Here is a 24,575-nt window from a genome sequence, read left to right as displayed (position 1 = left end):
CATAGGCCCCAGTGCTGCAGATGTTTGTTCCGCGTGTCGAACTGTAAGCATCTGTGTAGTCCCATTCAAGTCTAAGGGACTACTCATGCACGTGTGAACTATAAGCATGTAAATATTTTCAGGATTGGGGCCACATGACCCCCAAAACAGGCATTTTTAAAAAAATGCTCATTGAGATTAATTAAATCCGGTGACAATGTAAAAGTTTGATCTGGCTTAGGTACTTAGATACTACAGTGATGGGGTGCCTCACAATCTTTAATATAGTTATTTTCAAAGCACCCCTGTGAGGTAAGGAAGTACTGTTATCCCCATTTTACAGATAGCCGGTGAACTGAAGCACAGTGATTTGCCCAAGGTCACACAGGAAGTCTGTCCTGGAGAGAGTTGAACCCTGGTCTCCACACCTTAGGCTAGTGCCCTAACCTTTGGATCATTCTTCCTCCTAGCTTACATACTTGCTCAATCAGATTAGAATTAATGCTTCCTGTGTTAACACGGTCAAAGTGGTCTCTGTAAAACTTAGAAGAGTCACAAGTAATCTTTGCAGGTTTCTTAACATTATTCACTTATTCTACAGAAACGAAAACATAGTTTAGGATCACTTCATTGGATAACTAGAGGACATTTAGTGTCCTAGAGTGACCGTTTGTTTCATGTTATCAAAAACATTGGATTTGAGCCAGCATTTGAGCAATAGCTTTATGTGCTCTATGTGGCCCTCTTTGTAAATAGCATTACTATTGTGACACTCTTTGTAAATAGCATTACTATTTCTCCATTTAATTTGACACTGTGTACACGGCAAAGATGCCTACTATTGCTGCTTCTGTTTGATGTGATATTAGAACTGATAATAACTAGTCCGAGAACTAGTGGTTTTATTTTACTTGCCACAAATCATTCTACTTGACTTCCAAATTAATGAATCTAAAAAAACAGTTATTTCCTACTTTGTTTCAAGGAAACCTGTGATATCTTGGACACCACTGTGTGATAACTATTGGCAAATGTTTTTACATAGAATTAACCCCTCTATACTTGGTCTTTATAGACATGGAACCTCCCATTCCTGTAGGAAAATTGGGATTATTAAAGCAGATTACTATGAAATAGAATATTTTATCCAACATCTTTTATAGGAACACCAGTAGCTGGGAGGAAGAGGAAAAATACTGGTTCAATAGGGTAACTCTTCCCACAAGTATTCTAAGGAAGCATGCCCGTTTGCAGGGATCTTCTCATCTGCTGAACTGCTGGTTTAATACGGAATTTTTGCAGTTTAGTAGCTGAAGGAACTTGGATTCCAAGGTATTTTATTCAGTCAGAAGTAGGTAAAGCTTCTGATTTGGTAAGTGTTCTATCCCAAATCTGAAAAGGAGTACTTGTGGCACCTTAGAGACTGACAAATTTGTTATTTATTTGTCTCTAAGGTGCCACAAGTACTCCTTTTCTTTTTGCGAATACAGACTAACATGGCTGCTACTCTGAAACCTATTCCAAATCTGAACAGATTGTTACAGAGGCGTTGTATTTGACTTTTAAACGGTCTATATGGAGCTTAACAGTATTGATAATCTATAAATGGAAGACAAAGTCCTGCATTAAACAGCTTTGCTGTAAAGATACAGTAACAATGCAAGTGTTGGTAATTGGAGTTTTGTGTGGATGTTGGTGCATATCAGCTCTGTAGACTAGGTGTGAATTTTTGTGTTTTGAAGGAGAGCTAAGGAACTTGGCAAATATTGATTGGGATGCTCTTCAAGCATAGGAGGGATAAAGAAGGAGGATCAGGGTTAGCAATAGGCGAAAGGTAAATCAAACTAAGAGGGTTGGGTGGAACACGGATACTTGGCAAGAGGATGTAGAGAAACTAGTGAGAATTGCTCACCAGTGCAAGAGGAGATAGTCTGTGGAGGTGATCCATGAGACACTAGTAGGATATGGTCCACCCATGGAAAAATCAGAAATCCTTGAGGAAGAGAGAATAAAACTGAGAAGAAGGCATGAATGTTAGAATAAGAGCAGAAGAGAGACATCTGACTGAATGATGGGTGAAGGAATTGGCTTAGAGGGTGTGGGGAAGATGAGAACTCTGCCCAGATAAATTACAGTATTCTTGAAATCAGTAAGATACGGGGAAGTGAAGAGGAACTAGATACCAGGTATGATGGTTCAGCTTTTACCACTTAAATGGTATTTTGACTTCTAAACCTAATGGTGACCAAGTAAAAGCCAGTCTTAGCTACTTCGCTACTGATATGGCTAATACTACTTTAGTGAAGCTGATCATATCTATTCACGTGGTCATAGAAATAAAGTGTGACTAACTCTTAAATATACAAAGAGTTGACTATTCATTTCAGGTAATGTATGTTTGTTTTTTGTTTTCTTCCAGACATCCAAAAATTAAGTTGTGTGGTATTCACCATGTCACAAGCTGAATCATACTAACTCCTTTAGAATCTGATACAAAAATCCATGCCTTAAGAATTGACATTAAAAGTGAATCAAAATGTTCATTAGACAACCTAGTGACAACACACATGCATCTGGATAACAGACATTAAGCAAGAGGAATACTTGTTGTTGAGGCTCCTGAAACAAAAATTCCCTGACAAAGTTGCAGCATCAAGATTGTTGCACAAACATGACAAGTAAGAAAATTCAGGGCTCAAAATTCCTACAGGGTAATGAGCTTTCTTGTATTATAATTTGATCTGGCTGACTATTTTGTAATACTCTGTTGGCATATAGACTAAAGCCAAGATCCTGTGCATTTGTGAAGTCTCTGTATTTGGTAGGATGGTATTGTGGTTAATGGAAAAGATCTGAGAATTGGAGATCTGGGCTCTCAGCTCTGCTACAGACTTCCTAGCAGTCTATAAGATCTTGGGAAGTCACTTAACCTCTCTAGTCTTGTCTACACTGACAATCATCTGTTGCTGACAAAAGTGTTAGCTAAAGGGTGCCTTTGAACCTGATTTAATTACAGTGTAGTTGAGGACTAACCCCAGTTTCAGAGGCAGTTGTTTAAGAGCAGCATTTGACCTTGACTTCTGAAACTGCATGACACTGTTCGTCTTCGGCTATACTTGATGGTAAACAAAGTTCAGCACTAAGCTGCATCTCTTGTAGATGTATTAGCAGCCACAGGTTAACTACTTATTTCCTGCCATGATGGGGGAGAAGCGGGTGTGTGTGTAGAGGTGGGTTTTGTTCTTTCACAAAAGTTTAGTAGTATCCACCTGAACTGTGAATTTCTTTGTGTGGACAGTATCAAAAGCCTAATATTAAAGTGTACATTTTGGTGACCTAGATGTTCGAGAATAAATGTACTGCTTTACCTCCTCAAAGTGTAGCTTTTTAAAAATACCAGTTACTAGTTTCTTCTAAAAACATAGTGACCTTTCATTGTTCAAATGAATAAGAATATGCTCTTCTTTCAGGTGTTCTTCTCCCCCAGCCCCCTCAACTGGCTTGCTTTAAGCAAGATACTTTTCTTTTGTTTGTTATTTATAATCATTTAGCAAGGGGTTGTGCCAACTGAAATTTATGCAGTCTGGCAGACTCCCTTCCAAGATTGGTTTACCCAACCCATAATCTCCCCAAGGTTGATGTGGTGGTTCACACATTGCATTCAGTAAAACAGTAGGTATTGAGTTATAGCGTGGGTGATAGCTTGACTAATAAACCCAACTTAAGAGGCTATAGAACTCTGCCTACAAGAAGCTTAATAACTGTATCCTATGACATATGTCTACATTCATGACCTTGACAATTTAACTGAAATCTATTCTTTGCTGACTATTACCGTCCATTGCGCACACCCTGGCTTATTGTAAGATGTATTGATACTAGAGAACTGGGGTGGTTTTTTTTTTTTTTCCTTTTAAAAAAAAAAAAAGTTTATGGGCTGGGGTGGGAGGTTACGTGTGTGTCTGCAGAGGGTAGAGAGACTCAGAATTGCAATCAGCGTTACCTATCCATTTTATTTTACAAATTTCAGAATTATTACACTTTAGAGCATCTTAAATTGAAAACAAGACTTTAGAAAAGCTTTTTCCTTTTCCTTATGCCAAAGTAGTATTCTTGATCTCTTGATTTTACTTACTGCCTTAACTTTTTTAAATTCAGCTACACTTATAGATTTTGTAACAAATCCAAGAAAATTCTGTAGAGCTTACTTGTATTTGCTATAAGCTGCTTGGTTTTGGAATAGCTTCCAGCAAACATGAGAACTCTTCTCACCCAAATATTAGCCCACTTAATGTGTATACAAAGTTACTCTGTAGTCACTGTCCTGTGAATACTCCACTGGCATGTGCTGCTGAGTCCACCACCTGCTGCAGAACTGCATCTAGAATCTAAGCTTTCATTTTACTTACAAAAATATCTCTAGTCCATATGCTTGCAAAGAAAATACTGAAATGTGTACAGTGAGATAATGGTCTGCCTGAATCTATAAAAGGCTGAAATGATAGCTCAGAGGTGTGAACTGCTCCGGCCGTCTCAACGGGGTTTTAATTGTGAAACCTAGAAATGATTGGTTAAATATTGGCTATTCTGCTGATTTCAAGCAGAAACATCTAAGTAATGTTAACACATTGAAACTTTCTACTTCAAGAGTAAAGCTTATCTGTGTGGGAGTCGGATCTGTCTCACGTGGGCTGGCCCAAGACTGGAATAAACTCCCACAGGATCCTAAGTACCATCACAAACCTCACCACATCCCACTTTTAGTGTAAGGTACATTTCTTTGACCCTTGACTTCTCAAACATGTAGTTGCGAGTGGATTTTTTTTTTTTAAACAATACAAACAAAACACTCCACTGCACACACTTCTCCCCCTAGGGAGAGGATAAGAGAACAAATACGTGACAGATGTTAGTCCCGTTGCTTAATGCACTACTGAAAGGTGCTCGGATACTATCATGATGAGCACAGTATTAGAACCTATATAGAACAGGATTACGGGATTCTTTTCTAACATGCCTCCTACACCTCCCCAGATGACTCTCACCTGCGTAACCATGAAAACCTCCAGTTACCTTCATTACTCTCTTCCAGTATAGTTACAGCTTGTCAATACAAAATCTGTATAGGGACAGCATCAAATTGAATTTAAAAAAAAAATTTATTAACTGAAAATGAACATACAGAACAATTACTTGCATAGCCTCTTTTAAGCTTTTTTTTTTTTTTTTTTTTTTTTAATATTAAATGAAGCTTTAACAGAACTTCTAGTCTGCTGTACTCGGGCCACACAATCTAGAGAATCTCCCGCAAAAGGTAAGTTGCTTGCCGTAGAGTACTTTTGACTGTAGAGAGGGTGAAAGAAAATGACATTTTTGTTGTCATAAGCATTCTGCCTATACTATGTAGATACTTAAAAAAAAAAATATAACTGCTTAATTAAAACTGTATGAATGTGGTTGGATTTGTTTATTGTACATAAACAAAGAAGTAGATGGTTTGATACTTACATGGCTTGTGTAAAGGAACCCTGACAGAAGAGCAGATAAAAAAGTCTGCCTTTTTCAGGGTGGATACAAGTCTATTTTTAAGTGGTTTTTTTACACATACTTTATTTCTAAAAATAAACCTGTTTTTAAAATTTGAAATGAAAACCTATATTAAGGCCTAAAGCTATTGTAATCTATTAAAAACAGTTTAATGAAACATAATACACTACATGGAGTCCCCCCTCATATTGTAATGAGTTAAGATGCTGCTTTTTTAATACAGAATCAAGGTGGAAAACGTCCAACTTTTGAGGTGAACTCAAGGTTTATAAGTGTCATTATGTAATGACAGGTTTCAGAGTAGCAGCCGTGTTAGTCTGTATTCGCAAAAAGAAAAGGAGGACTTGTGGCACCTTAGAGACTAACCAATTTATTTCAGCATAAGCTTTTGTGAGCTACAGCATCCGAAAAGCTTATGCTGAAATAAATTGGTTAGTCTCTAAGGTGCCACAAGTCCTCCTTTTCTTTTTGCGAATACAGACTAACACGGCTCCTGCTCTGATACGTATTAGTATCTGTGATTTTTTTTTCAGTCTTTACAGTGGAGTGAATGCTGGTATTTACACTTGGAAAAATGTAAGTTTATTTTCAGTTTTTGTTGTGCAGAAAAGCTTTAGCCTTAATTACTTTTGGTTTCAGTGTAGATAGTAGGTGCAGAAACCATACTTTTTTAATTAGGACTCTTAGACTTTAACGTCAAAAGGACCACCATGATCATCTAGTCTGACCTCCTGCATGTTGCAGGCCACAAAACCTTGCCCACCACGGACTGGTTCGTTCAAAGTTGAGAAACCAATTGGGATTTCAAAAAGCTGGAAAGCTGCATTTCCACCCCCCACCCCCCCCATCTAGGAATAAAACCAGGTTAGAGGATGACGTGGGGCGGGGGGGCAGGTTTTTAAAGGGTTTTTAGGTGCCTGAAGATGCATATGTGAACCAAATGGCATTGTCAGAGGTGTCTATCTGCATCTTTAGGCAACTAAATACCTTTGCCTCTGGTCACAATGGGCTGGATTTTTTTCATCTGTCAGCTCACCGATTCTACAGTTAATTGTTTAAGTCAGTTTTAAATACAAAACCAAGTCTTGATGATTTTTGATTTTTCCTAATGTATCAGCACATTTAAAGTAGTTTTAACTAATAAAAAACAATTTTTAAATGTTTTTGTGAATCCTTAACTGAATTCCAATTTCCATCTAAATGTAACTTACCACAAACTAGATTTTTTTTACACTCAGAAGAAAGAAATGTCACTGCCAATTTTCAAACAAGAAATTCATATTTTAAGTTATGTTAAGATATATAATATAATGTGCTTATATTGCATCCTCCTGGTTAGTACAAAATCTAGTTTAAGAGTATATTTGGTTCCAAATAAACCATTTTAGTGGTTAAACCAACCACAAAGAATGAACCTTTCTTTAGGAAAGTAACTAAAAAGTACAAATGCAAAACAAGATCCAACTTGACTTAATTTAAGGTTTTTTGCTTGCTGACTTGATTAAAACTGGTGATTTCTAAATTTATCCACCATGGCCTTGGTAATAGTACAATAGTTGGCTAGTGAGAGAGAAACCCTGCGCATTTTAAAAAGCGGGAGGTGTAATTCTTGCTCAGGTGGATGTATGTACACCTACTCCGCTGAAGCCAGTGCACTAAAATTAGCAGTGTAACTGTAGCTACAGGGCAGTGGCTAGGCCAGCCTGCTGCCTATGTAGCCATGGCTTCACTGTGTGAATTTTATCCCACTACTTTGAGCCTGACTACCTAAGATGGGAATTATGCCTCCCAGCTGCTTTGTGTAGAAGAACTCTTGTAGTGCAGTCCTCATGTGAAAGGCATGTACTAACTTCCACTGAAGTAAATAGGATGTGCATGCATGCACATCTGGGGGAAGACTTTTAACCCTCTTCCTATAATAAAAGTTACCACTTCATTCCTGAGACCAAGACTCCTTTGTGTGCTGTCCCAAAAGGTGGCTTCAGTGACCTCTGCTAGCTTTTCAGAAGCAATTAACAAACCTGAACATTTTTCAGTGTTGTAGTGTAGTGACAAAGAATGATGGGCAGACATGTTGGCCTAAGGAACATTATGATGTTCAACACTGTTGACTGTTAAGCAAAAACTATCAGCTAACTTAATTCTGATTCAAACTGACTATGGTTTATATGGTGTGGGGGGAAGGTAGATCTAATTTCTATTAATTATAAGAGCATGCTTAACTAAAAACGAGCTTACTGTTTTGATATTTTTTGATCCACTACCATGGCAAGATTGAGCTATTTAAACTACTTGATTTAAAATAAACATAACTACTTTGAAAACTTGAGCTATTGCAACTCTTAACTCCGGATTTTAGTTTTTCTCCTAACAATTAATAAACTAATGAAATATAAAACATCCAGTCTGACTAAAATGGGAAGAAGGAAAGAACTAGCAACATGTAAGTATATACACATAAAAACATTAATTATAGCCACACTCTACCATGGCAGAGTGGCGTCCAATAGATCCACTGTATAAAGGAGAGGTTCGCTTGCTATACTGGGGTGGCCAGCCTGTGGCTCCGGAGCCGCATGTGGCTCTTCAGAGGTTAATATGCAGCTCCTTGCATAGGTGCTGACTCTGAGGCTGGAGCTACAGATGCTAACTTTCCAGTGTGCCTGGGGGTGCTCACTGGTCTGCTCCAGGCTCTGCCCCCACTCCACCCCTTCCCACAAGGCCCTTGCCCTTCCCCCAAGCCTGCCATGCCCTTGCTCCGTCCCCTCCCCCACAGACCGTGCTGACTGGTCAGGCTGCCGGAGGGCAGGAGGCTCTGGAAGGTGGGAGCTGATTTTGGGGGCGGGGGTGGCTGGGCTGGTGATTTATTACTGTGGCTCTTTGGCAAAGTACATTGGTAAATTCTGGCTCCTTCTCAGGCTCAGGTTGGCCACCGCTGTGCTATACAGCTTGCAGGGGGTGGGATAATGAAGTTTGTGATTAAATCAAAACTTCCATGGTAACACATAACTAAGACAGTATTTTACTGTGACTTCACATACCTTAATTCTGTAGTACTCTGGAAGTAATCTAGTTTGGGCTGTGCATAACTGCTACAGCATACTTCATAAAAAAAGAGAAAATGTATAGTGGTAACTCATGGTGTCAAACAGGTAACAATTATATACTAATTACAAGTTCAAAAACATCCTTGTTAAGGGTAAATTGTCTTCAATAGTATATGCTTAGACACAAATGACAAATCTGTCTACCCTATGAACAAGCTAGTCTGCAAAAACAACTATAAAATTACAAAATATTCTATTACCTTTAAGAAGTCAGAGCCCTGACAAAAGGTAAGGAAAGCACATGTCAGGATGTGAAGCTTTGTGTCTGAATTGTGGTATCTCATTGTAACCTCTCATCCTTCCTTGTGCGGTGGCTTTATGAAGAACCATTATGCCAACTAACAGACATGCAGTTCCAAAATTGTGTTGCAGTGGCAAGCTCCTAGGGACTCTTCCCTCTTGTGTCCTGGGTATTTATTAATGGGCCAGATTTAACCGTTATCTTGATATTGTTTAGCTATTGAATGCTTTATATAGCATGGGAGCTAGACAAAGGTTTGTGGTTTTTGACAACACAATCTGGCCTCTTGTTAGTACAAACGCTCTCCGGAATGTAAGGGTACTATGAGTGGTAACTGTATCTAGGTTGGTTGTAAACATTGAGCCTTTGTCTTCTGGCCTCAGTACACTTTTGGTGTGATGTAATTGCTCAGTATGTCAAGTGTTCTTGTTACTGAGCAATTTTTACAGTACACAGATTAGCTTATAAAAAGGCTACACAAATTTAAGCCTGCAGGCTTTACTTGTAACAAATTCCTGCTCTCATTTGTAGAGCAAGAAATTGCTCCCTTGCAGAACTGCTATAAGACAACCAACCATTTTTGTGAACAGTAACTCTGCATCTGAACAGTATACAACCTCTTCTCAGTTGAATTGTGTGGCAAAAGGCCCAACGTAAAGTACCCTTCAGCCACCTGAGAAATAACGGTAATTAATATTTATAATAGTGGGTATCAGTACAATAGTATTTCTTGAATTCAAGGGTTGCTTGCCTAAAATGCCAGAATTGGGCAATGAGTTGTTTAGAGATGCACAGGTGAAGCTGTTGTCCCTATACCGCATTGATATTCTTTCTTATCTTCCTTTTTGCACCCACAACCCTACTCCTCCATCCCCTTACAAAAAAAACCCCACCAACCCTCTCAGATCAGCTGCTTGTAGGTAGGTTTAGTCATCTAGTAAATTTTACAAGCCCTGGTTCTGCAGAGTAGTTCAGATGACCTCCCAAGCCATGAGTACAATAGAATTTTTTGCCATATCCTAAGTACCATGGCTGTTTGTTTCATTACAGATCTCAAGTGAGCTTCTTTATATTTACAGATTTGAATGTTTGAAATGCTTGTTTATATTCCATATTCCAAAATGGGTGGTGACTCATCTCTAGTATAACACAAATGATGTGTCAGAATAGTTATTATCTGCTCATCTATAGAATCTTTTGATGCTATTTATCAAAGCTGTTACTCACTTAAAATTGTGAATATATCCATCAAGAGTCAACTTTAAATACCTTGATTATGTGCCAAACTGGAATATACAGTAAGTGTGTGCACGCACAATTAGTTTAAAAACTGACACATTAACTCACTAAGTTTTTTCTCATGCACTGGCTGCATAGGAGTGGTATTGAACTTGAAGATCCTTTTCCTTTTGCATGTTCAACTCCCATTAATACTATGCTTAGTATATGGTCACTGTAATCTGCTTTTTCCACATTTACTCATTTTGTTTTAAAATGTAACATACAGCTTGAGAATATAGAAGAGAAAATAAAAGTGCCTAATGACACGTGCCATACAGAAACAGGTCTGGATATTGCCTGTGTCTTAACATGCTTCCCAACATAGGGTGAGATTTACTTTACTTGCAGAAAATCCAGTTAGTTAAGTGTTGGAGTGGGAAGGGAGGATGAGAAGGTGAAAAAATCATCCAGTGCAGGATACTGTATATCTTATCAGCCACTAAACCCAACTTGCATATTAGGACCACCAGATCCACAAATCTAGTGTTCTCCTTGGAGGCTGCCCTGCTGTCATTTCTCCTCCCCAACACAGTGGTTATTGTAAATGGTGCAGAAAGTATTACATGGGTCCTCCAGACTGGGGTGAATTTTGCTCACAAAGCTGAAGAACTCTGTTCTGGATATTTTAGTACTGCTGGGGGCACATGGTGATGTGAGAGAAGAGCCTTTAGAATGATAGGGAAAGAATATAAATAGAAAACTACTGTCTCAACAGAGTCTAAATGCATAATTTGGAAGAATGGTCTGTGAGTAAGATGTTGTCTCCTCCCATCCCCCTTTGCATCCAAAGGCAGGTTGACACAACTCTGGGCAATTAACTAATCACTCTTATTTATGGAAGAGAATTAAATAGGGAGATTCATAGTTAAGATTTGGATTGAATTACTTAATCAAATGCTCAGCTTCAATGGAAGTTGACAGTGTCTCTTTTTCATGAGATCATTTGCCTGGCTGGAATCACATGTATATCATCCTGGTCTCTCAAATAGCATTTAGTGTTTCTAAAATCTTTCCTTCTCTTTACCAAGGCAAGAATACAACTAGGAAGGTTCAGTAAGTCCACAAATTCTTGATGGAGTTTACTTCAATTAAGATGACCACTAAATATAAATCTCTTGAGAAAAGGAAGAAAGTGAATAACCAAACCTGGCTGTTTTGGACAACTTATTTAATAAACAGAAGACTACTTCTGGAGACTTGTTGGCCTGATTTCGCCTTAGCTCATTCCCCAAAAAAAACCCAAGCTCTGGGTGCCATGGACAGAGAATTATTTCTGTATCTTGGAAAACACTTTTGACTATTTCTGGGAGCTAAAACTTGATAGACATCTCAAGGGTTCTGCTTTATTTACAACATGCTTGAAAACAAAGTGAAAAATGACTGATTTTTAACACTGCTCCTCGCTATGTAACACAGTCTTTCTGTATGATATCCTTAAGCAATTCAAACTTTTAGGGAAAAGTAGCTTCTCTGGAGTCTTGTAAAACTCAGTTTTATGAAACCTGTCAGTTACTAGTAGAATTTTGTTACTTCTAATTTGTCTTATCTACTGACCTTTATAAACACTGAAGTCGGAATTTTTTTTGCTGTGTGTTGTTGGGGATGCATTCTGCACTCCACTATCTTTATTGCCAAAACCTGCTGCACCTTGTCTAGCCATATGACCTCTTGCAAAAATCCATTTTTCTTCAATTAGAAGGGTTATCTGTGAAACGAGTCTTGTGCTAATAAGAGCCAATTCTACTATGCTTGTATTTCTCCATTTCAAAGTCTGGCGGTACATACTCTGCACTTCTGTTTTAAATATATAGTGATTTTGCAAATGATCAAAATGCCTAACCCTAAGTAGGAAGATTTAGCAAAGTATTTTTATCCATTATATTCACTTCCAAAGCTTGTTCAAAACCTTGTTTGGGGTTTTAATGACTGAATGATAACGTTAGATCATAAGCTTTAAGGGCAGGAATCATGTCTTCTAGAGGGCGCTGGGAATTTTTATAGGGTACTGTAAAGCAAAGAATAAATATCACAAGAAGGAAACTGTGTAAGGACATAGTCGTAGCGCACACTTGACCACTACTCTTAATTTCATTAGTCACTAAAACAGCCAGTAATCTTGCAGTAGCAATGGGAGTTAACTGCAGTTAGTAAGCTGTGAAATAAATTTTCACTTAAGCATAGTGATAGTGCGGATACAATGCACTCACAGCCTGGAAAAGAGATTTTTGTGATGTTTCCAATGGCTCTTCAGTGAATAAAAAAACCTTCATTTTTTGTTGTACAAAACCAGGGCGGGGGGGGAGGAAGGAGAGGAGGAGATGAGTGTGGTGTTGATGGCAAATGTTATTCCAGAGAGAGGTTGCAGATGACAATGTCTGGATGTCTAAACTAGTGAAGTTCAGTGACTGACTGAGGAGATGGAACTTGGCCATCAACAGAGATCTTAGGCTGGAGATTTTCTTGGGCACAATTTAGTTTTTAGATGTGCATAGCCATGTGGTCATGATCAAGCAAACGGGGATGGATGGGCAAAAGTTTACTACTGACTTGCATAATTTGTCTCACTTTCTGGGGGAGCCACTAATTTCCCCATATCTCAAAGACTTCTGAAGGATGGCAGAGGATTGAAGTGAGGCCTTAATATTTCATTACTCTTACAAATGCAAATACACTTCAAAAATATTCTAAATTTAAAATTAAACTACAGTTGTGTAAGTGAAGATAGCATCTCAAAACATACTTTGTTCTTTGATTTGTTTACTATGAGGTTCAGTTGTGGCCTTGTTTTTTTCTGGAATACGTGGGAGATAACGGAAGTTTACTGAAGGTGCATTTGCCTAAGCATAGTATATGTCCACAGGGTTAGAGGCAGGTAGAATGCTGTGATATGTGCTGTATAGTGTATAGCATTTATATACTCTTGGAGTTTCTTGCACCTGCCTTCTCTCCTCATTCCAACACTACATCTGCTATAAGATGCTGTCTTGCTTTGGGCTTGGCAGACCATGGCAATATCAGTCTATGGCTTTGTCTACACTGGACTTGCGTCAGTAAAACTTTTGTCATTCAGGGGTGTGGAAAAAAACACCCCACCCCGGATGACAAAAGTTTTACTGACAAAAAGCACCCGTGTGAACAGCACTTTGTTGGCAGGACAGCTCTCCTGTCTACAAAGCTACTACCGCTCATTGGGGGTGGAAGTTTTTTGTCGAAGGGAGAGCTCTCTCACAATGACAAACAGCGGTTACACTGCACGCTTTTTAGCAGCACGGCTGTAGCAGCACAGCTGTATCACTAAAAGGTGTGTAGTATAGTCATAACCTTAATTGTGCCTCTGTTTTGTGGGGAGTGCACAAAGCTGAAGAGGGTCCTCTTACTGACCCATCTATGCTAAGACAGATGGCCTTTTGATCCTAACTACCAGGATTATTCAGTAACTCACAGCAGGCTTCTTCTGAAGATTCTGAGAATTACCTAAAAAGCTGCAAAAACAATTTGTAGGAATATTGAATGTTAAGTAAGTGGAGGATGGAGTGGTAGACTTGTCTTATAAAACTGCTACGCTACTTGAAAACTTTGAGTTAGCTTTGGCAGCTTCTAAATAGCATAAAAGACTTGCTTTATGATTGTACAAAATTCTTTTTATTCTAACTAACTTATAAATATTTGGCATTTTGCTATCAAACAAAACAAATTTAAAACCCTTTTTGGGTCATAGTGGTACCTTGAAAGCAGCCTTGAAGTAGAAAGTTTTTGAGACCCTGCTCTCCAGGAGGCAGTCTTTAAACTCTGGAGGACCTTTCACAAGCCCACAGTAGCAGAAGCATAGATAAAATTGGTGCCTCTTGAAGTCCTGGTCTTGGAGGACATAATGGGGACATTACTTACTTATGAATTACTTACTCATGTACTCCTAGAGCACGCTGCCAAACCAGTTAGGAGAAACTTGTTCCGAGGTTAAATGTTGGTGCCTCTTCTGTGGTGCTGTCAGGATTGTGAATAGGTACCAAATGCTTTCATGTTTTTGTTTCACATACTTGAGTGAGTCTAAAACTTTGTTGACAAACACGAAGTTGGGATGTAGATATGTCTGACTCTTGTCCTTCAAAATATAGCTCTAGCTTGTAATATGTTGTGATGACTCTGACTGTACTAGGTTCATTGACTTTCTGTGGTGTCCACTGCCCTCCAGACTTAAACTTCAGAAGTGAAGGAAAATTACTTTTAAACCTCAATCTTATGTAGGTCCATTGTTGGACTGAGAGGAAAATAGGCTGAAAATTTAAAGTGGCAGGAAAAAGCTTGAATAACAAGTTGAGGTAGAGAGGCTGGGGAAAAGTTAATTTTTTCTTAAAGTAAATCTGAGGTAAAAGCATCAATGCTACTACATAATCTAACAATTTAAGTTAGTCTGACTCTAATATTGTATTACTTAACTATTGGTATGGATGTTTAACTGTCATTTCTATTACAGGAGTCTTATCCTTCTTCATCACCAATATGGTTTGTGGAATCAGATGACCCAAACCTGACTTCAGTGTTGGAGCGATTAGAAGATATTAAGAAGAGCAATACTCTGGTGAGGAACTAGTGGTTTTTTACTTTTTCATTAACTGCAGGTCAGATTGAATAAAAAGTGGTTTCACAACGCAAGGCTGCACTCCTACCCCAATACTTTTGGATGTTTGCATATACTTTCACATCAGAATGCAGGCAGCTCTTTTTAAAGCACTTGAATAGTAATTCCAAAAGGTTTGAGTTTTTTGGATGACTTGAAACTGTCTGAGAGAACATTTGTTAAATTGTCAATGGTGTAACTTATACATTCTGAAAATATTTAAATGATAAATAGATTTGTACATAAGACCTTAAAACCTATTAAAATCTCTAATGGGAAGCATTGGAATATTAGTCATTGGTATTTCCATTATGCAGAAATTATAATTAGTTCATTACTTTTGGGGGTAGTTTAATGTGTGGTTTTAGAGTAAACGTGCTCCAGAATTCAGCTGGAACTGTGGTTTCCACAGCTGTAAAATTTCTCAAACTTAAACCTGAACATTTTTCAGAGTCTTTGATTTTAGTAGGAAAGATTTTAACAGATTTGTCCTAGACAGTTTTGCAGTGGAGGTGGTAATGAAACTGGGCACTGACATGACGGACTTGGAGGACTGTAATGTACAAATGGTTTAAATTGAAAACTGCTGGAGTACAAGTTCTGTACCAGTAAAGGCTGTTTAGTGGCATTATTTCTGGCTTGAGAACCTTTGGTGCAATTATTAGAATTGTATCAAATCAAAACATTTCTTATACTGTGCAAGGAAGGAATAGCTTATTTTAATATAATTTGGAAGAATTATTAATTTTTTGATACATACATGCTTAGTGTTTTTTTGTAATGCTGTGAACTCTCTCTACAATACAGTGAAGAAAAACCTGATGATATGCAATCAAAGTATACTTGTAAAAATCAGAAAACCATTATTTTTCAAGGAATTTAGTAAGTTTCCTGCAGGCTAAAATATAACTAACTGCCTAACAAACTGAAATTTTCTTGTATTTTAAGGAAGGTAACTGGGACTATCTCCAAGGCGGCTTTGATTGCTACAATGTTTTGTTTTGTTTTTTTAAAGGGGGGGGGAATCATAGAATATCAGGGTTGGAAGGGACCTGAGGAGGTCATCTAGTCCAACCCCCTGCTCAAAGCAGGACCAATCCCCAACTAAATCATCCCAGCCAGGGCTTTGTCAAGCCTGACCTTGAAAACCTCTAAGGAAGGAGATTCCACCACTTCCCTAGGTAACCCATTCCAGTGTTTCACCACCCTCTGAGTGAAAAAGTTTTTCCTAATAGCCAACCTAAACCTCCCCCACAGCAACTTGAGACCATTACTCCTTGTTCTGTCATCTGCTACCACAGAGAACAGTCTAGTTCCATCCTCTTTGGAACCCCCTTCAGGTAGTTGAAAGCAGCTATCAAATCCCCCCACATTCTTCTCTTCCGCAGACTAAACAATCCCAGTTCCCTCAGCCTCTCCTCAGAAGTCATGTTCCAGCCCCCTAATCATTTTTGTTGTCCTCTGCTGGACTCTTTCCAATTTTTCCACATCCTTCTTGTAGTGTGGGGCCCAAAACTGGACACAGTACTGCAGATGAGGCCTCACCAATGTCGAATAGAGGGGAACGATCACGTCCGTCGATCTGCTGATCCTACTTTTTTTGCAGGATATTAGTTGCCCGTATGGATTAATATTGATTCATCATACATTCATTTGTTTGGGGGGAGGGGGGGAATAGGGAAGTATTATGTAATTTGCCTGAAGTATTCAGCATGTAGACTTGGTTCTTGACGTGTGGCTTTTAATTATCTGGATGTAAAAATCCACAGTATAAATTACATTTAGAAGACCATGCAGAAATAGCAAGGAAATTAACAACTGAAGGTGAAGTTTACCATATGTCTTCCAATAATTAGACACAAAGGGTACGTCAACACAGGCATTTTGGAGCCTGCAGGAACAAGCCTTCCAGCTCAGGTCGACAGACTTGTGTTAGTGAAGCCTGCGCTAGAGTACTAAAAATAGCCCAAGGAGGGGGATGGGCTTCAGAGGCTAAGGTCCAGCCCAAAGTGCTGTCTACATGGCTGTATTTAGAGTGCTAGCATGAGTCCTGCTAACCAGAATCACACCTGCAGGCTCCAAAATGCTGTGTGGACATACCTGAGGGGGCACCCCGTTAAAGACGTAATGCACCCTGTTGGACCTTCCTATGGGAGGAAATATGGTAAACAACCTTCAGTTGTGGATTTCCTTGCTGCTTTTGGTATAAGTGGAACATTCTACTAACTGTAGTTCTTGGTGTAGTTTTTAATAATTTAGCTTTTTAATACAACCTTTAGCAGAAGGGGTTATAATGATGGTTATGTGTTCATGTTCTGGCAGTGATCATCAGTAGACCATATGGCCAAACAAATGGTGTCCTGGGATACCTGGTACAATTGAAGAACTTTCCAAAACTTGCTTGGCTTGTTGTTTAGTCTCTTTGTGAATTCATCGTTGTTCAGTGGTGACAAATTATTCAATAAGCATGGAATACTTTTGCTTTTGTTTGGCTTCGGGCTGTCAAGCGATTAAAAAAATTAATTACGATTAATCGCACTGTTAAGCAACAATAGAATACTATTTATATGAATGTTTGGATGTTTTCCACATTTTCAAATATATTGATTTGAATTACAGCACAGAATATAAAGTGTACAGTGCTCACTTTATTTATTTTTCATTATAAATTTTTGCACTGTATAAAAATAAAAAATAGTATTTTTTGATTCACTTAATACAAGTACTGTAGTGCAAAATCTTTATCATGGAAGTTGAATTTACAAATGTAGATTTATTTTTTGTTACATAACTGCACTCAAAAAACAAAACAATGTAAAACTTCAGAGCCTACAAGTCCACTCAGTCCTACTTCTTGTTCAGGCAATCACTCAAACAGGTTTGTATACATTTAGGGGAGATAACGCTGCCCGCTTCTTATTTACAACGCCAACTGAAAGTGAGAACAGACATTCACATGACACTTTTGTAGCCAGCATTGTAAGGTATTTACATGCCAGATATGCTAAACATTCGTATGCCCCTTCATGCTTCGGCCACCATACTAGAAGACATGCTTCCATGCTGATGACACTCATTGAACAAATAATACATTAATTAAGTTTGTGACTGAACTTCTTGAACTGTAAGTCTCCTGCTCTGTGTTTTACCCGCATTCTGCCATATATTTCATGTTATAGCCGTCTTGGATGATGACCCAGCATGTTCTTCATTTTAAGAACACTTCCACTGCAGATTTGACAAAATGCAAAGAAGGTACCAATGTGAGATTTCTAAAGACAGGTACAGCACTCAACCCAAAACTTAAGAATCTGAAGTGCCTTCCAAAATCTGAGAGGGATGAGGTGTGGACCATGCTTTAAGAATTCTTAAGAGTAACACCTCTGATGCAGAAACTACAGAACCCAAAACACCAGAAAAGAAAATCAACCTTCTGTTGGTGGCATCTGACTCAGATGATAAAAATGAACATGCGTTGGTCTGCACGGCTTTGGATCATTATTGAGCAGAACCACCATCAGCATGGACGCATGTCCTCTGGAATGGTGGTTGGAGCATGAAGGGATGTATGAATCTTTAGCAAATCTGGCACATAAATATCTTGCAACACTGACTACAACAATGCCATGCATTATCTCGTGTAAATGTATACAAACTTGTTTGTCTAAGCGATTGTCTGAACAAGAAGTAGGACTGAGTGGATTTGTAGGCTCTAAATTTTTAGATAGTTTTGTTTTTGAGTGCAGTTATGTAACAAAAAAATAAATCTACATTTGTAAATTTAACTTCCATGATAAAGATTTTGCACTACAGTACTTGTATTAAGTGAATCAAAAAATACTATTTTTTATTTTTATACAGTGCAAAAATTTATAATGAAAAATAAATATAAAGTGAGCACTATACACTTTGTATTCTGTGCTGTAAGTCAAATCAATATATTTGAAAATGTGGAAAACATCCAAAATATTTAATAAATTTCAATCGGTATTGTCTAACAGTGTGATTTAAAACTGCAATTAATTGCGATTAACTTTTTAATTGCTATTAATTTGAGTTAATCGCGTGAAAGTTGACTGCATTTAATTGACAGCCCTAGTTTAGATAACCACATGAGAACTTGTGACAAGGCAGTAAACTTGTCCATGGTTTGTCATGCTGAATTTCATTGTATAAATGTAGTGTCTGTTTGTGTGTGCAAATACTAGTTGGTGCCCAAAGAAAGGTCATGGCTGGAGGAATAAACACAGGTTTTTGGTTATGTACTTCATCAGGAATGCTACCTTCATAGGGAAAGAGTTAGTTATTTTGTTACAGTCACACCTGGCAGTGACCTGTTCATCTCACCATTGTTTTGTTTTATAGGATATACTGCCTGTCCAGGGCCTCAGAGGGGCAGGTGAGTGGCTTAGTTAGACAGCCATGGATTCCAAGCAAGGCCCAGAAATAACTGGGGCCTGTTAACCTCTGTGGAAACCAGCCTGGACCACACAAAAGAGAGGAGCTAGCTGCCAGAGGCTGGGAGTGGCTTAAGAGTAAAGTAGCTTTGCTGAGGGAAATCTGCAGGGACCCTAGACTTGGTAGGGAGGCAGCGCTAGTGTCAGGTGTGCCTTTTGCTGCTATCCCTGTGTAAATTTCCCCCAAATCTGGTCAAGTTGTATGCCTCTGAAAAATTGCAGTTTGTACATGCACGGGAGAGGCTTGTTAGAGTTAGATCCCTAAATATTCACTCAGCACCAGGCATGCTCCAACCTGGGGTGAGCAGGACTCTTCCTGGCAGCCAGAGAGTACTTCTCTGGGGATAGGCACTGAGAGCAGGGAGACTATTGCTCCTGTGTTCTCAGTGCACCTGCTACTGGTGCCCCGTCAGAGGAGGAAGAAACCGCATGTCTCAAATGCAGGGAGTGTGGCGGCGGAGGCATTCAGAGGAGGGGAAGGTGAGTAAGTGGGTGAGCTGAGGTATATGGCAGGGGGCAGAAGGATGTCTGAACACACTCCCCTCTGTGGCTCCTGGGTCCAGTTCGAGGTTCTTAGTCTCTTCTTTCCTCTGTCAGTACGTAGCTGTAAAACCCACTGACAGTATATCATCCCTTTCTAGTGGCTTGTCCACATAGAGGAAAACCGCCTGCTAGAGCTACTAGTTACATCATTAAATTGAGTGGTAGAGATCTGTGCTGTGCATCTGAGGATCTGGACCCTGCTGATGAACCAAATTTAGGCATCAGTATGGTTCCACATGATAGCATTTGGGTTTTTTTCCATTTGTTTCTTTAAAAAGTGGGAGGCTACTATTTATCCAACTATACTTCTTTTAAAAATTATGTGATTTAAAGACCATCATAATGCATATGCACAAGGGAGCCGACTTAGGGTTGCATGGACAACTTTATTTCTGGCATTTCTGAAATTTTGAGTGCTTGACTTTGCATAATGTGTTTTAATATTTTTTGACACTATAGATGTCTGTAATGTGGATAAGGTAATGTAACTATGAGCATATTAAAACTTCCCGATTTATGAATTAAAATACTTTACATGTTCTTCACTGAAATAAGAAAATTCATTAATCTCCCTCATGTAAATTATTCGAACAGTAGCAGCTGTATTTCTGCTGGGATCACTAAGGGTATGTCTACACTACAATTAGACACAGCTGGCCTGTACCCGGCTGACTTGAACCAGGGGGGTTCAGCCTAAGGGGCTATTTCATTGCAGTGTAGTCCTTTGGGGCCAGGATGCAGCCCGAGCTCTGGGAACCTCCAATCTCACAGGGATCTCGAGCCCAGAGTCCAGCCAGAGCATGAATGTCCACACCGCAGTGAAACAGCCCCTTAGCTCAAACCCAAGTCATCTGGCATGGGCTAGTTGCAGGTTTTTAACTGCAATGTAATGTACACTAAGGGATCATGTAGGATGGAAGCTTCATTTTTGTTCTGCTGAAACTTCAAACATCTACGGAACATGCTTGGACACAATATTTCAGTCATTAGCAATAGCTGATGTTTCTCTAAATTGTGTGACATATATGAAGCAAGATATTTTCTATTTTTCCCCCCCTACCCCTTCATGCTGTCCCTCCCTGTCATATTCTCTAGCTATTTCCTAGAGTGGAAGGCTAGCACTTATTGCTGTATTGCTATATATTCTCTTATCCAGTGTGTTTTTCCTAGGTGGTCAAAGGTACTATGCTTCACAGTGGACCGAGGGAATACATTAATTTTACAATTAAGGATCTCTAAAATTCCTTGTGCCTTTGTGCTGTAATGGAAAATCTCTAAAGAACATATAAAAGGGCCTCTTGTGTGGGCCGGAGTTAAATAAAACTCGTCATATTCATCATACGTGAATACAGGAAATTGAAATGAATGTCTAAACACCTCTTGGAGCTATAACACCATCACAGCAACTGCAAGAACAAGTTCTCAGAACCCTTGAGGGGTATAAATAATTTCATAGGTCTATTTGGAGTCACTCAGTTACCACAGTATAACTCAGGTGTGTGCAAGACTATTTCACAATTCTCCTGTGGTGTTTGTGTTTTTAGGAAAATGTCCTTCTGCCCTCCTGCAGAATCTTTTTTGATGTAAGATTCTGCTAAAAGAACAAGTATCCTGATATTAAACTTACCAAGAAAATCTAAACAGGCAGGTATTGAGATGTCTCACCCAGTCAGCCTACAATGAAACTTGCCATTAAAATGGTGCAGAAGTTGGGGTGGGTAGGCCTCTCATCAGCCACAGTCATAGCCCTCCAAGAACTTCTAAATCATCATATTATGGCACCTCTCTCCTGAAGATTCTCTGGCTTGTCAAATCTAGACTGTACTCAGATACTTTACAGGGAAGAGGAATCTAATACACAAGAGTCACTGGTGTTCTGGCTTAGAGATTGAATATTTCTTGGGTAGCCTGGATCTAGAAGATCTAGCACAGATTTTCTGAGAATTTGGGAGCATTTAAAAAAACAAATAACAAAATGTACACAGCACTTAGAGGTGGATTTTAAAATAACAGACCTACAAGTATATTCCCTTACCTAAACTTAACCTCTATGCCAATCTCAGGCAGGTTTGTCATTATTCTACATCTCTGAGTTGGGAGAAACAGCCTACATGCTTGCAGCCTTCTCCCTGTCTCTGACTGTCGGTCTTTTCACTGATACATCCTGGCCAGTCTCTTTCCGTTCACCCAAAAATAATGCCTCCCTTTTCTAGGGTCTGTGTGGTTTTGTAAATCTTCTTTGATCCCAGGTTTAGCCTTGGGAAGAGTAAAACATCCTAGCATGGATGGAGCCAGCGAGGTAAATTCTCCTGCTACTTGATGGCCCAACCATCGTTACTTTAACTCCTTTAAAGCTGTGTATGTAAGGCTGACTTATTTCTGCCATGACTTTATCTCACGTGCTGAGTTCTGTAGCTTCCTCTGATTTGGCACTGAGCATTCAGGCAGGTCATAGTACAAAATTGGTCAGAGAAATTGAGTCACACAAGTAATATGGACACTTTTCATCACCGCATCTTTATACATTGTTCTGACTGCTGGGAAATTTGTGGCTTGCTAACCTTGCTGATTTTAAGGAAGGTGGTGGTGACCCTTATCATGGAGAGCTAGTGTCTGAGACAGATTGGTGTAGGGAAACCCTGGAAATAGCTAGACTGGATGGGAAAGAATGGCCTTGTGGTTGACGTCAACTGGGGTTCAGTTCCCAGCTTTGCTGCAGCCTTTCTGTGTGACCTAAAGCAAGTAGTTTTACTTGATGTCTGTTTCTTTTTCCGTAAATGAGGTTACTTGCATACCTCACAGGGCAGTTGAGACGGAATTTGAGCTGCTCCAGAGGGAATGTGTTCTTGAATTTCTAAGTATTTTGTACTATCCAGAAAGAAGGGGGTAAAGTAGGAGATAACTGGGTCTATGGGCAGCACGTGATGAGAAGCCTATTGTACACTATTTCCATACCTGTTGTGATGGATTTGGTCACAGAGACCCCCCCTTGGGACGGTCACCTGATGTGCTGAAACTACCTCTAAGCCTGTTTTCTTTGTCAGTTTGGGACTCCAGAACCCTGCCTTGTTGAGTCAGACACGCTAGCCTGTTGCAACACAGACCCAGGTCTGGTCCACACCCCCAAAGCTGCAGGCTTTAACCAAAAACTCCTCAGCAAGTCACTGATCTCCAGCACCCAGACACCCAGCTCCCAATGGGATTCAAACCCTAAATAAGTTAGTTTTACTCTATATAAAGTTTATACAGGGTAAATGCCGCAATTGTCTGCCCTCTATAACACTGATAGAGATGCACAGCTGTTTGTTCCCCCAGGTATTAATCGCTTACTCTGAGTTTACTAATAAACAAAAGTGATTTTATTAAGTATAAGAAGTAGGATTTAAGTGGTTTTAAATAATAGACAGAACAAAGTAAGTTACCAAGCAAAATAAAACAAAACACGCAAATCTAAATCTAATACATTAAGAAACTGATTACAGATAATATCTCCCCCTCAGAGGTGTTCCAATAAGCTTCTTTCACAGACTAGACTCCTTCCTAGTCTGGGCCCAATCCTTTCCCCTGGTACAGTTCTTGTTAGTTCCAGCTCAGGTGGTAACTAGGAGATTTCTTATGACTGGCAGCCCCCTTTGTTCTGTTCCACCCCCTTTTATATCTTTGTCACAAGGCGGGAATCTTTTTTGTGTCTCTGGGTTCCCACCCCTCCTTCTAAATGGAAAAGCACCAGATTTAAGATGGATTCCAATACCAGGTGACATGGTCACATGTCTTGTGAGACCCCAAGCCTCCATTCTTCCCAGTCTGACTCTCAGGAACACAGGAAGGCTTGCAGGTAAACAGAGCCACTTACAACTAATTGTCCTAGTCAATGGGAGCCATCAAGATTCTAAACCACCATTAATGGCCCACACTCTGTATAATTGCAATAAGACTTCAGAGAAATACTTCATATTTCTCACTTCAGATACAAGAATGATACATTCATACAAATAGTATGAACACACTTAGTAGATTACAAGTCTTGTAATGATACCTTACAAGAGACCTTTTGCCTAAAGCATATTCCAGTTACATTATATTCACAGTCAAAGCATATTTCCATAAACATATGGAGTGCAACATCACACCTATCTAGTAGGGATTAAATAATTTGGAAGTTAGTCTAAGCCACCCAACTTCCATTGCTGGAAGCAAAGAGGGGCTCCTCTCCATCCTCTTGGATGCAGGAGAGTGGGAACCTTCTCCCTTCCAACCCCTGACTGTGGGAGCTTCTCTCATCGTTGAATCTCATTGGGAGGGTGAGCGGCAGAAAGTGGCTTTGTATTCTCTCGTAATCCCCTTTATTTCTCTTTTAGAAGGGGGAAGGGGGAAGCAAGGACAGAAGTAATGAGACTTTCGTTCCTCCTTTCTGCAATCACACCCCACCCTGTGCTGCTGCTCATAGGTATGTTCTCTGCCCCCACTAGTAATAGCAGAGCCAAATCTTAGTCCTTAGTCTACACTACTGGGTTAGCTCAGTGTAAACTGGCTTGCATCAATCTTTCTGTTGAAGTGTCTTTACTTAAATTTGGCTCCCGCTGACTTAAGTCCTTTTCTGTGCTGATTTAGTAACACCACTTCCCCCCGAGGAGCAGCGTAGAGTCAATGTAATTAGGTCGACTCACTGTTCAGTTTACATACTGCGTTGCTTACATCAATTGTTACTGGCTTTCAGGATTCGTCCCACAATGCCCAACACTGATAATACAGTCGATACAAGCGTTTCTGGTGAGGACGCGCACCGCTAACACAAAGCAAAG

The 24,575-nt window shown here is 39.4% G+C and overlaps 1 protein-coding gene across 3 annotated transcripts in view; it reads left to right on the top strand.

The window, feature by feature from the left end:
* UBE2Q2 (ubiquitin conjugating enzyme E2 Q2) overlaps positions 1-24,575 on the top strand; it is a 77,081-nt gene that overhangs the window by 7,725 nt on the left and 44,781 nt on the right. For all 3 annotated transcript variants that reach the window (XM_077828015.1, XM_077828014.1, XM_077828013.1), the window contains exon 2: positions 14,630-14,734. In XM_077828015.1, coding sequence (XP_077684141.1) covers positions 14,630-14,734 — 105 coding nt within the window. The remainder of the gene's footprint in view (positions 1-14,629; positions 14,735-24,575) is intronic.

This window comes from Eretmochelys imbricata, chromosome 10 (assembly GCF_965152235.1).
Source record: "Eretmochelys imbricata isolate rEreImb1 chromosome 10, rEreImb1.hap1, whole genome shotgun sequence".
Classification (NCBI taxonomy): domain Eukaryota; kingdom Metazoa; phylum Chordata; order Testudines; family Cheloniidae; genus Eretmochelys; species Eretmochelys imbricata.
Note: the sequence above shows the minus strand (reverse complement) of the source record. Positions and strands in the feature narration are given on the sequence as shown.